Source organism: Gekko japonicus, unplaced genomic scaffold (genome assembly GCF_001447785.1).
Source record: "Gekko japonicus isolate JY-2015 unplaced genomic scaffold, Gekko_japonicus_V1.1 scaffold1218, whole genome shotgun sequence".
Lineage (NCBI taxonomy): Eukaryota > Metazoa > Chordata > Lepidosauria > Squamata > Gekkonidae > Gekko > Gekko japonicus.
Window position 1 is genome coordinate 332,650 of NW_015160248.1, and position 14,230 is coordinate 346,879.

General features: G+C 41.3%; 1 protein-coding gene across 5 annotated transcripts in view; it reads left to right on the top strand.

Annotated features, from left to right (window-relative positions):
- RPAP3 (RNA polymerase II associated protein 3) overlaps window positions 1-13,958 on the top strand; it is a 32,652-nt gene extending 18,694 nt beyond the window's left edge. For all 5 annotated transcript variants that reach the window (XM_015414042.1, XM_015414021.1, XM_015414015.1 and 2 more), the window contains exons 13-17: window positions 471-700; window positions 2,401-2,590; window positions 11,079-11,176; window positions 12,559-12,659; window positions 13,490-13,958. In XM_015414042.1, coding sequence (XP_015269528.1) covers window positions 471-700; window positions 2,401-2,590; window positions 11,079-11,176; window positions 12,559-12,659; window positions 13,490-13,575 — 705 coding nt within the window. In that variant the 3' untranslated portion in view covers window positions 13,576-13,958. The remainder of the gene's footprint in view (window positions 1-470; window positions 701-2,400; window positions 2,591-11,078; window positions 11,177-12,558; window positions 12,660-13,489) is intronic.
- Window positions 13,959-14,230: the final 272 nt, after the last annotated feature.

Genomic DNA, 14,230 nt, shown 5'->3' on the forward strand with positions numbered 1-14,230 from the left:
AAGTTTGAGGGTTGGGGGAACCTGGTGGAAAAATACCATGCATTGGGGGGGAGGTCCTCAAATGAAGCAGGAGAAATGGTTAACATCTCCATTTTTTTTTGCATGAGTAGGAAGCTTGCTCTGCTAGCAGGAGTGGGAGAGAGGGATGATTTCACTCAGTTTAGTCTGTGAGGCTCTCTTGACTTTGTTTCAGGAGTCATAGTAGATTTCTGTGGGAAGGCAAGGAAGGGCCATTTCCATGAGCAGACCAGTCCAATGTATATACTGTATAAGGTGCCTCTCCTTAAGTACTTGTATTAGAGAGGATGAGGTGTCATCTTGAGTGATTTGCCTACAGAAGTGTGCACCATGTGCTCTTCATTTTTACTGTGATATGCTTAACCCAGTTTGCAGAATTCTGTCCTGTTGCTCATGAGCATAAAACTGAGCCCATGTACCCTCCACTTACTACAGATATGTGTTGTGTTTAGAAATCCTTGAGAAGAATAATAATTGAAGAAGTGGATGATGAGATGCCAAGTGCTGATTCAGTAGCTACCACCAGCCTTCAGCCTGGTTGGCCCATTTCTTCAAGTACAGAAGCAATGCAAGCTGCAGCGCCTACAAAGAATCCAGGCAAAGATGACTTCCATTCTCCAGCTGATACTCCCGAAGCAAAACTATTGAAAATGGAAGAAATAAGTGATTCTTTAATTATACGGTAAGTGCACTGATTTTTAGTATCAGATCTGAGTGGAGGTAGCAGGGATCTTTTGCTGAAGTAGATAAACTGGCTGGGATTCTCTGCCTGGTTTCTGATTGTGCTCTCCTTTGTCTGTTGCAAAGGTGATCCTTTGCTGCAAAATACATTGCTCTTGTTGTTGTCTAGGCTGTTTTCAGTTCCTGGCCTGGTGAGCAGAAAGATCTGATGCCAGAGAAATGTTGTGTTGAGCAGTGGAGGACTACCTCCATAATGGACAGAGGAAACTCAAGCAGAAACAAGGCACTGGATTCAATCCTTAGACAGGAAAAAGTTTCATTAATGGAACTAAAATAGAAATGTTAATGCCTGGTGATACTTTTTTCCTTAAGCTGCCTGAAAATTTAGCTAAGGATAGTTAATGCAAACAGTTGTGGTTGTCAGTGTGTACAACTTGCTTCTTTTAAATGAATCTTAAATGTCAGGTTTCACAATTGCTTTTCCTGGTCTAATAAGTATAAGTATACAAATGGGCCTATTGTGGAGGTTTTTTATTCCCACATCTTTACAGCTTCTAGAAAACACTATGTATAGTGTACTTTTGACAAAAGATCACTCTTGCAGCCAAGTTTCAATCTGTTGAAAATAAGCCAGATAGAATGACAGATAAATTACTGGTGAGCAAGTGGCCATACTATAATCAGTACTAAGAGTGCTTGTACATTTGACATGCTTTTTCTTTTGTGTTATGAAATTGTGGGGGGAAATTTGGCTTTTTTGAGCTATGGAAATTCACTTTTAGTGCACTGAAACTGAGGATTCTTTCTAGAACAGGATTTTGAACTATGTTTTTATTGATATATGTTATATGGATGTACCTGTATTTAGGCAGTTGGTATTCTTTTTTTCCCTCATTCCTTAATTCCATTTAATATATATGGAAGCAAAGATGCATTTTTCAATTCTTCTAAAGTGTTTCTTTTAGCCTTTTATATTTCACCACTTCCAAAAAATTGAATCCAAGTAGAAGCTTTGTTGTGTGATTTCCAGGAACATTAGAACTATACATAGGTCGGCCTGTTTTAAAGAGCATTGTGTGAACTATGTAGTTTAAAGTGAATTCTTACTTGCAGTGAATACTTACTTGAAAAATGTTTATTACGTAATGCTGGTTTTATGTTAGGAAATGGTCCGATCCAAAACATCCCATGAACACTCACTGCTGGTGCAAAATCATGCCCTTTATGGAATGAACTGTAGTCTGAAACTCATATTGTAGTCCTCATCCTTGCCACTGTCTTGCTTCTCTTCCTTCCTTATGGTAGGCTGTCATTTTCAGGTGTCCTCTTTTATTTCTGTCTTAATTCACTGTGCACAGCAGCTCCAGTGTACAGGTATTATGTTAGTCATAATTTAAAGGAGGGGAAAAACAGTACACAGCTTTGGGAGAAGAAACGTGTGTACCAGAGATGCTCAAAGATTGGTTAGGGCTAGTGAGATTCCAGCAGGTGAAATTAAATATAAGGCTATTCATGCAGATTTAACTGGACAGTCCACCAAGAATTGCTGGCTGACTTTGATTTGTTTTGATGGTGTTGCTGCAGAAGCCCTAAAGAAATTTTTGCAACAGCTCATTTATTCGTGGAATGGTATGTGTTTCTGAAAGCAAGTTTTTAAGCAGAACTATCTCATGTCTACCTTAATGTTTTTATACCTCTTAGTAATGAGAAAGAGGGATTGTCACCCGCTCTACAGTCTTGTAGTTTGAAAAAACCGGCTGAGACAGGAAGCCCAGCTCTCCTTCCCGTGTCTACGTTTTCTCTGCCTCCAGTCCCTGTGAATGCTTTCCAACTGGAATCAGATTTCAGAAAATTAAAAGGTTTCCCTGATCAGTTGTACACTTACTTGAAGGTAAAATCATATTTGTAATAGCTGAAATTTGGGTTGGAATGGGAATTACTCTCTGTATGTTAATTGATGGCCTGTCATAGCACCTTTCTTTAGAACAAACTTCCATCCTCAGTTTTGCTTTGCTTTTTCATGCCATAATTTTGGCATTGTGCCGTAATATCATCTTGGACGGCGCAACTGTTCAATGTAAGCCCCAGTGATTTATAGGAGCAGAACTGGTTGGGCTGTACCCAGAGAGCCAGTTTGGTGTAGCAGTTAAGAGCAGCAGATGCCAGACTCTAATCTGGAGAACCGGGTTTGTTTCCCCACTCCTCCACATGCAGCCAGCTGGGTGACCTTGGGTCAGTCACAGTCCCCTCAGAGCTGTTCTCACAAGAGCAGTTCTCTCAGAGCTCTCTCAGCCCCACCTATCTCACAGGGTGTTTGTTGTGGGGAGAGGAAAGGAAGGAGATTGTAAGCTACTCTGAGACTCTGAATAAAGGGTGGGGAATAAATCTAACTTCTACTACTCTTCTTTTTCCTCTTCTATTACTATTATTATTATTTAGCTACCTTTATATTAATAAAGATACGTATCCTATGATGAGAGGGTTCCTTTATTTTGACATGGTTGTGTTTCAGAGTTACAGGTATGCATAAACACACACCAGTGCAGATACTCAGCTCACATTCGGTAATCACCTGTTGACCTGTTCCCAAAATTCCTCAGTCCAACAATTAACATTCTAAAGAGTTTATTTATTAATTAATTCGATTTATATCCTGCCCGCCTTGCGTAGCAGGCTCAGGGCGGCTTACAGTAGATTATTAAAATACGTCATCATTTTGGTGTAGAGCAATTTTGGAGAGTGTGTGCAGTTACCATGAGAGATTATCCGTGGCCTACAGTGTAAACATTTAGCAATTGCACATCACATGAGGTAATAACAGCAAAATCTTTCCATTTTTAAAAAATTTCTTATGGAATTATTATGTGCATTTGATATGTAATAATTTGCCTTTTTTCTGTCCCTTTTGACAATTCCAGAAAGCAACACCTGGCTCTAAAGAAAATCTTTGTTCATATATTTGTTTCTAGATGTGTGTTGTTTAACAATTGTAGTATTGACCAGTGAGAAAGGCCCTAAGGGGCTGAAACACGTATGGTCTATAGGGAATTGGGCATGTGGTGTCACATTTCTCTTCAGTTAATTGGGGTGAGGATAATTTCCTAGCACCTCTCCTGGAGTAGTTTGAGATGGAAAGTGGTAGTTGAAAGTAGTTTGGTGCCACATACTACTTACATGCTTATATCACTGGACCCACTGGGTCTGGCTTCTTTTGGTTTTGCAAGGATCAGTTTTTGTTGTTGTTCAGTTGCACAGTCGAGTCCGACTCTTTGTGACCCCATGGACCAGATCACGCCAGGCCTTCCGGTCTTCCACCATTCTCTGAAGTTTGCTCAATTTCATGTCCATTGCATCTATGACACTGTCTAACCATCTCATCTTTTGCCGTCCCCGTCTTCTTTGATATCTTGACCCTAATATCACAGCCATATCTTGGGTTGATTCCCCGCCCCCTTTCTCATTTTTTGTCCTCAACTAAAGCCAGGAACTCTCTGCCTAGTAACATCCACACCCTGCAGGACCTAGTTCAGTTCTGCAGGGCATTTAAAAATGAGATGTTCCACCGGGCCTGTGGCGGAGAACAGGAACAGCATCTTACCATGGCCTTCACCAAGTCCGATCTACAACTCGTCTTATGGAGGGAGTGGAATCTTATGTATTTTGACTATCTGGAGTCTGTGTATTGATTTTATTACTATTTATTATCTAGTATTGTATTTTTAACCTGTTGTGTGTTCTATGATGATGTACACTGTCCTGAGCCCTTTGGGGGAGGGCGGTTTATAATGTAGCAAATAACAACAGCAGCAACAACAATAATCTCCTTTAATGTTGAGCCTGATAATATAGCAGCCATTGAATGTTTATACTTTCATCTTTGATATCTTGCCTAGACTTGATTTTCTCCTGAGTATTTATCATCATGCCATATGTTAAAAAAGGGTCTGGGACACCCAACCGGGCCTTCAAGGCAAAATGATCTGACCATGGAACTCTTATCAATGGCACTCAGATATATACCTATCTATCCCCATGCCAAAGATTAAATCCAGTATGTGACCTGCTTGGTATATGGAACCTGATACAATCTGGGGGTGTCCATGTGCTTCCATGGATGACACCAGGTCTGACACCTGCGAAGAGGCATCGGCATGGACTCTGAAGTCTCCCAGAACTATCAGTCCTGGGAACTCTGAGGCCCAGCCCGCTACATAAGCTCACTAGTCACATAAGCTTACTATGTGTGAGAGATCTGCATACTTCATGATGCCTTCTTTAAATACAACATTTTCACCACAGTTTCTGCTTATACTGGGCTATATTCTTTGCTATCTCTCATATTAATTTAATGTTACCATTTTACTGAACATAGTTTGAACATTCCTTGGCATTGCCCTTCTTTGGGATTGGAATGTATACTGACCTTTTCCAATCCTGTGGCCACTGTTGCGTTTTCCAAATTTGCTGGCAAATTGAGTGCAGCACTTTAACAGCATCATCTTTTAAGACTTTGAATAGCTCAGCTGGGATACCATCACCTCCACTAGCTTTGTTGTTAGTAATGCTTTCTAAGGATTCCTGAGAGCATTTTTAGACTTACTGAGACAGCTATATATCAGCATAGTCTTACATGCGAGATAGGAAATGCTGGGCAATAGAAGTGGTAAATGAATTAATTCTGTGTTAATAAAGTTGATGGTAAGAGAAAAATTAATGAATTAATATTGCTGGAATCAAAACCTTGATTACACACATGCCCTGGCTTTCCTAGGGATCAGAGAGGCATGTAGGACAAAATTTAGAGTGAGTTTTCTCTGTTGAAGTCACTATTGTATCATTACTATTTTTGGGAAACGTTTTAGATCTTTACCTGATCTTTGTGATAGCACAGATATATTCTCCAGATTCTGTTTTTAATTTAAGAAATCGTGTTGTAAACTTCTGAGATATAAAACGTAGTTAACATAGCAGAAGCCACTGTTTAAACCATTTGTGAAAGGATGATGTTCACTTTACCAAAACATGAGTTAATAAAATAATGTGGAAAACAGTAAAAGTGAAGAACAGAGAAATTTAGATTTATGGTTTAGGGTAAGCAGCTCAATTTAGGGAGACAAAATTGTGACAGCCCTCAACATTTTAAGTTCTGTGGGCAGTTCCTATGGGTACAGTCCCTTGGCTCCAGCTGGAAGGGTCAGCTGAAAGCAAAGAGGCTGTAGAGAAGATCTCGAGGACCATTCGATTGAGTTTGGTCTGTGGAGACCCACAAAGGCCCTCTGTTCAAATTGGAGTTACCTTGCTGGATTGAGGGAGGGACTTTGTAGTGGCTGTGCAGAAGTACCATTGAAGCAAACTGCTAAAAGCGTGTCTCTGGGTTCAGGCATTTTGAATCCCCTTGATGTAGCCAAGAAACTTATTTGCTCACCCTTTCAGACTTCATTGCCTACCATTGGGGTGGGGATCCCTGAAAGATGCAAGGTTTCTGGTGTATCTTGAGGCTCTAAGGCTGTATTCCTGCATTCTTTCTCGTCTTGTATTGGTGTCCGGCGAATCTATATGTATGACACCTGCTATGACAGCCCACAGTAGTCCTTTTTAGAACAATATATGGGATATAACAGTCTTTCAGACTTGTCTGCATAAGAACATTTATTTATTTATTTATTTATTTATTTATTAGATTTCTGGCTCGCCCTCCCCTTCTACAGCAGGCCTCAGGGCAAGTAACAACATATTATAAAACATCCATAAATAATTATTGAAAGCTATTAAAAATTAAAAACTAATCATAGTACATAGATGGTGCATAGAGTACAATTTCATCAGAATTATAATCAGCAGCATTGGGGAAAGGTCAAAAATGGGAAACAGGAGGGAGGCCCATCGAGGAAGCTGTCATACGGGTAACTACTGACCCTTCAGCTTGACATCTATACCTGGGAAAGTTTTAGAACAAATAATCAGACAGTCCTTGAGCATTTAGAAAGTATGGCTGTGATTACTAAGAGCCAGCATGGGTTTCTCAAGAACAAGTCATGTCAGACTAACCTTATCTCTTTTTTTGAGAAAATTACTGCCTATCTGGTAGCAAATATGGTAGAAGACAGAGTCAGGATACAGGATGATCTCTTTTTTTGGCCCCCCAAAGGGGATTTTTTAATTGCATTTTATATAAGGACTACAAACTACAATGGAAATAGGGGAGGGGAACTACATTAAAGGAGAAAGAAAAGATAACCACTACTAACTAAAAACCCAAGAGAGGAGATCATCAAATTAGCTTGTACACAATGCCATCCCTTAAAACACTAACAATTTTATGAACTTAGTCAGATATGCTAATATAACTTTTAAATCTTAAATTTAGCTGTTGGAAAAAGACCCCTAAGCATCTCAATATTAACAACAGTATTTTCAAAGGCACAATTCAGAGTCCTTCAGCCTTCATTTTTTCTTATCCTGTCTTTTCCGCAGTTTATAAGGACTTTTAGGAGCCGCTGCTCCTTTCTCAGACAGAAAGTCCTCTCCAGAAGAACCCGAGTCCAGCTCGCCACTGGACTTACTGTCCTTTTCCTCTTTATCCACCTCCTCTGGCTCACCCAACTGGATTCTCAGAAAGTCCCGTGCTTTGGAAACAGAGTCAATCTTTTCTTTTTTGTCCTGTAGTTTGAAGGTTACGTCCTCTGGATATAACCACTGGTAGCTAATTGCATTTGTTTGAAGAAAAAGAATTAAATCTTTATTTCTTTCTCCTTTGTCTTATTTCAAATGGGATATCTTTCAGAGTCCTGATAGTACTGTCCCCAATTTTCAAGGGTGTTCCCGCCGTCGCTCTCAGGATACAATCCCTCACGTGCCTCTTTGAGAATCTCATTACTATTTCCCCAGGCAGATTCTTCTTCTTTATGTATACGGAATAGGACCTGTAGGCCACATCCATTTCGCTCATGAAATAGTGCGCCTTCAAATCTGTCACTGGGGCCAATGCTTCGCTCATCATTTGCTTCAGATTCTCGCCCTTGGTCTCTGGGACACCTTGGAAACGAAGGACCAGGTTTGCCTTCTCCATTTGTAAAAGCTGTTCTTCTGTTGAAATTTGCTTCTTTTCCAATTTTTGTACCTTTTTCTTCACCTTTTGAGCAGTGGCGTCAACTTCTTTCACTTTCTCAGCTGTTTGTTCCGTAATTTTAAGAGTCTCATTCAATTGTGTCTTCTGAGTAGTGATACATTGGTTCATTGTTCGCATGGGAGGGGCCCCTCCCTCGCTTGCTTTACTTTCTAGTCCGTGGGGTAGGGAGCTTTCTTTTTAATTGCAAATACGCCTTAATCCGACTCACAGTTCATCTTCAGTCATACGACCTCGTTTAGCCTCCATTTTAACCGCTCGATCTCCAGCGCTTGCCCCTGTCAGCGTCGCTTCTTCCATTCGGACACTCAGCAGGAGGACCCTCAGGATGAAGAAGCGCCTCGATTCCCCAGCATTGCGCTGGTGAAGAGGCAACCTCTCAAAAGTCCCCTGGCTAGGAGCCTTTCAGCCAGGCTCCGTGGGAGGTAGCGATTCCTCGCCCCCCTTCCTTTCTGCTGGTGCACAGCTTTCACCCCCTGGGAGGTCCGGGAAATGAGTCTGCTCAGTGTGCCGCCATAGACCGGAAATCCAGGATGATCTTGACGGGCTGGAAAACTGGGCTAAAAGAAATTTAATGAATTTCAATGGGGATAAACACAAAGTTCTGCATTTAGGTAGGAAACATCAAATGCATAATTATAGGTTGGGGGAGACTTGTCTTGGCAGTAGTATGAGCAAAAAGGATCTAGAGGTCTTAGTAGACCATACACTGAACATGAGTCAGCAAAGTGATGCAGTAGCTAAACAGCCAAATGCGATTTTGAGCTGTATCAACAGAAGTATAGTGTCCAGATCACGCGAAGTGATGGTATCACTTTACTCTGCTCTGGTTAGACCTCACCTAGAGTATTGTGTTCAGTTTTGGGCACCACATTTTAAGAAGGATATAGACCAACTGGAACATGTCCAGAGGAGGGCAACGAAGATGGTGAGGGGTCCGGGCACCAGGTTCTATGAGGAAAGGTTCATGGAGCTGGCTGTTTTTAGCCTGGAGAGGAGATGACTCAGAGGTGATATGATAACCATCAGATACTTGAAGGGCTGTTGTAAGAGGATGGTGCGGAGTTGTTTTCTGTTGCCCCAGAAGGTCAGACCAGAACCAACGTGTTGTAATTAAATCAGAAGAGTTTTCGGCTAAACATTAGGAAGAACTTCCTGACAGAGCCTCAGTGGAACAGACTTGCTTGGGAGGTGGTGGGCTCTTCTTCTTTGGAGGTTTACAAACAGAGGCTAGATGGCCATCTGACAGCAATGCTAATTCTGTGAATTTAGGCAGGTCCTGAGAGGGAGGGCAGGAAGGGTTGCATCAGTGCTTAGTTCTTGTGGCCCTTTCTTACATGCCCAGGGAAAGGCTGATCACCACTTTGAGGTCAGGAAGCAATTTTTCTCCAGACCAGTTTGGCTGTAGATCCTGGAGATTTTTCTGTCATCTTCTGGGTGTGGAACAGCGGTCACTGGGGGTATGGAGGGGGAGGTATTCCTGAATTTCCGGCATTGTGCAGGGGGTTGGACTAGATGACCCTGGAAGTCCCTTCCAACTCTATGATTCTATACTCAGTCAGGGGCCTCAACCATAGGCCTAACGGAACAGCTCTGTTTTACAGGTCCTGCAGAACCGCACAAAATCTTGCAGGGCCCAGATCTCAGCTGGTAGAGCATTCTACCAGGCTGGCCAGAGCTGAAAAGGCTCTGTCTCTGGTCGAGGCTAATTGAATACTTCTTGGTCCAGGAACCACCAATAGGTCTTTGTTTAAAGAAAATAATGCTCTTGGGGGGGGTATACCAGGAGAGGCGGTCCCAAAGGTATGCTGGTCCCAGACTATACAGGGCTTTAAAGGTGAAAACCAACACCTTGAAAATCTGGAGTCAGTGCAACTGGCGGAGCACAGGTTGGATGTGTGCTCTTAGTGGAGTTTGCGTAAGAACTCACACCACTGTATTGTGGACCAGCTGAAGCTTCAGGGTCAGTCTCAAAGGTAGTCCTGTGTAGTGGGTTACAGTAGTCTGGTCTGGAGGTGACTTGCATGAATCACTGTGGCTAAGTCAGGGTGAGACAGGAAAGGGGCTGGTTGCCTGACCTGATGCAGACATAGAAACACCAGTCTGGCAACATTTGTGATCTGGGCCTCCATCAGTAAGGAGGCATCCAGTATACCCAGACTCTTCACAGTTGGCGCCGATGTTAAAGGCATGCTGTCAGGAGCTGACACCTGAATCTCCCCGGCCCAGCCACAGGACCTCCGTCTTCATAGGATTTAATTTCAGATGGCTCTGCTTCAACAATCCAACCATGGCCTCCAAGACCCCTGCCAGATTTTCAGGGGCAGAGGCTGGCTGGCCATCTACAGATATAGAAGAAGAAGAAGAAGAAAAAGAGATTGGATTTTTACCCCGCCCTTCACTACCCAAAGGAGTCTCAGAGCGGCTTACAAACTCCTTCCCTTCCCCTCCACACAACAGACACCCTGTGAGGTAGGTGGGGCTGAGAGAGCTCTGACAGAAACTGCTCTTTTTCAAGGACAGCTGTGCCAGAACTATGGCTTGCCCAAGGTCATCCAGCAGCTGCATGTGGAGGCGTGGGGAATCAAACCCGGTTCTCCCAGATTAGAGTCCGTGCACTTAACCACTACACCAAACTGGCTCTCATACTGATGACAGCCCAGCCCAAATTTCCACACCAGCTAGGTGAGAGGGTGTATATAGATTCTGAATAACATTGGGGAGAAAATGCTCCCTGGGGGACTCCAAATATCAAGGGGTATCATGGCAAGACTCTCTCCCGAAGCACCACCCTCTGTAATAGGTCATGATTGACCGTGTCAAACACTGCTGTCAGATCAAGTAGCAACAGCAGCACTGACCAGCCTCGAACACAAACCCCTGTTTATTGTCACAGGTTCCTCCTCCACATCCAGGAGGAGGCATTCTGTTAATGTAGGTTTTATTGGTGTCCTGTGAACCAAAAGTGTGCTTGAAGGCACATCTAGCACTTCTTTGAGACTGCATGTTGCAGGAGAAGGGCGCGCTGTCTTTAATGGAACCTTGTACCTCATGTACCAGTGTTCTCACTGAGGTGCTTTTAATAAGCTTCCATCAAACCCAATGGAGCACAGCTTGGAAATGGCTGGAATAATAGAGCATATTAATTAATTGCTGTGCTGCTGCTTCTTTTTTACTGGAACTATGCAACTATGTGGAAATAGAAGGATTGTATTTGAGATCTGCTTTAACTCTGTGTGTGTTTTCCCCAAAGCAAATTGATCCTTCACTTTATCCTAATATATTCCAAAACTCCTTGGATCCAGATGTATTTAGCCAAATTTTGAAAACTCTGCAGAGATTTTATATTGGGTAAGTTGATAACTTTTAGATTGTTTGCTGTTCAACACTGATGCCTTTCACTTGGACTCAGCTCTGGAAAGCAATTTTGATGTTTTTCACAGCACATGTCCTGCTGCACTGAACACTGGTTGTGGTGCTGACTGAAACAAACAAGATGTCAGTACTTAGAATTAATACTGCTTCAGTCTGTAGGAAATGTGATGTTTTATTAATCAAAGTAGGCAGTTTAAATGTAGGGAACAACTGCAGCAAAATTGTTGCTTCATGCTGAAACACTTTGCTGGGGTGCTTTTTGTACAAGATACTTGAATGAAAATCCAGCGATAAATGGATCTATGTGAAATGATCCACAAAAAGAGTTACCATGACAATCATCTCTTCTGTCATCTGACTATGCTGCACTTTGGAGGCACTGGAGCTTCTGAAGCACAGAACAAGGTTGAAGATAAGCCCCTGCCCTTTCTGAAGTTTGTCTCAGGTTTTACACTGTGTTTTGGAGCCATTTGGAATGCCTTCAAAGCTTGCTGCTCCGTTGGAAACATTGCAGTTTGAGATTAATGTGTCAATCTCTCACAAAGAACTGCATTTGGGAGACAGTCCCAAGAAACTCCTTTGCTTTCTAGGAGATTGAGAATGGCGAGGTTTTTTGATGACCACAAGTAACGTCTTGCCAGGGAGTCAAAATTTGTGGATCTTCCTTGTACCTGTTCTTGGGCAATCGATTTCAGTGCACCTTGATTTGTGAAATCAGAGATTCACTTTGAAAACCATGTCCTAGAGTCTGTAGACCTGCTTTCTTTCTAAGATGCCAAGAATTCAAAATCGAACAGTGTCTGTCTTCTTCATTGAGCCACATGAATATTAAGCTTCTTACTTTTTAGTTCCTGTGTTTAAGAGAATGCATCGCATCCCTAGTACTGAATATAACACTAAATATTTATGCTACACATATAGAAAGGAAGAAGTTGAGGTGGGAGTAACCAGATAGCTACAGCAAAGTAAGATGAGGTTGTCAAACAGGAAATAAAGGCTAAGGGAATATCTATGGGTATTTATGTTGGTGAGAAGCCAGAACATAATTTATCATTGGAATGTCAGTAATGGGATGTTTCTTATATGCAACAACTATAGCGATTCAGTTCATTAAGATGTTCCTGCTTCTCTCAATACGACTTGATTTTTAAATTATCAACAGGTGCATATTTGGTTTGCAGCTTGTCATAGGGGGAGCTTTTAGCTTAATCACTGCTTTATGTATTCATTTTAGTTCACATGCAAGTGTTAGTTTTTAATTTACACACTCTGCTCCAACTTGAAGTTAACAGTACTATATTTGTGTCATAAATTTTCCCAATTAGAGTTATTTTTCATAACATCTTCCTGTCTTGTAGAAAAGAGAAGCCTTCACTGATCTTAGAAATTCTGCAGAAACTGTCAGAATCAAAACGATTTGATATGGCAGTAATGTTCATGTCAGACTCAGAGAATAAAAGTAAGTGAAAATGCAGTCCAGATCGCTACTGAAATCTAGATAGTAAGTTGAGACCACCATGGTTGCTATTGTAGATTGCAGTAACCTCAGCAGAATCTTGAGTTTTAACTGTTTAGGAGAGATTTCTGTCCATCCATATGGGAGAAAATACTTTGCTCTGAAAAGCACTAAGAACAGTGATAGTGTAGCTCACTGTACAATTCTACTGCTCACTGTACAATTAATGTAGTTTTGAATTTTTGGAAAGACTCAACATTCCTACTAGTAATTATTGGTTCAGTGGAAATATGTAAGGCTTTCTTTTACAGCCTTAGTTTGGAGAATTCTAGTGTTGAGACTCCAGCAAGGTCTGGCTATAAGAGAAGAGTTACAGCTTCCAGTGCAATCCTGTGCAAATAGACCAAATCCCAGCAGCATTGCTTGGTAAACCTAAGCTACTGCATAAGGGTTCCGAGTAAGAAAGAAAAAAATTGCATCTCATCAGCTGAGTCAGGTTAGCTACTACCCACAGAGGTTTGACTTGTTGATTTCAAAAAAACTATGTCTTACCCACTTTTAAACAACTTTTGACATGTACATGTTGCTGTTACTTGGTAGTTTTGTTCATTTTTCAAGAGCTTATTGATGGTACATAGTTGATTCACACCTTTGGAAAGGTATCATGTGAGAAACTAGGTCATATGATATGTCTGATCTTAAAATAATGGATTTTTGAAATGAGCATTATTTATATATTGAGTTAAAAGCCTGCCTTTTTATTATTATGGGGTAATGAATCAGTAAATTCATTAGTGAAGTATTACTAAATCCCTTATCTCTTTTATTTATAGCTGTACATTCATTGTTCAGTCATTTGAAACAGTTGGGTTTAAATGATTCCTCAGTTAAAGACCTCAAGACAAGATACAGAATTTAAGACTAATGGCTTTCTGCATCTGTATGTATGAAGACGCCTTTTCTGTAAGGCACTTGTAACTGATGGGAAGAAACTGCAGACTGAGCAACATGCCTTCTACTCAGAGATATAGGAGTTAATTTCCACCATCCCAGTTGTATTTCCCTGTGCTGATTCCCATGTCATTTAGGTCTCCAATCATCTGTATTGGCTTGTTGGAGGGAGCAAGAAAGCAGTGTCCCATGCATGGTTCTTTGTATCCAAACTTATCAACAGCTAAGTGCGTAATGCAAGTGTTGACGTTCCAGATAGTTAAGAAACATTCTGCAATGCAGTTTAGCTAACCCCTGATTTACGCAGGATTCTTCATTCATGTTGTTGAATCCAGCTGATACTGAGCTGTCACAGTGTTCTTATGCTCTTTCTGTATTAACTGATTTTGCTTGTTAAAAGCTTTTTGGATTTTTGTTCTTATGAATAAATTCACAAATGCTTAATTCCAAAGGTTGGCTTGAATAAGTACGACTTTTTTTATATAAATTTTCTTTTACTGAGTGGGTGTTGCATAGTTCTTATCCCAATTTTTTTTTGTCATTATCTTTTGGGTGATCTCCAATAATAGACAAACCGAAAGTCCAAATTTTCTAACATCTAAAGAACATTCTTTGGCTGCTAA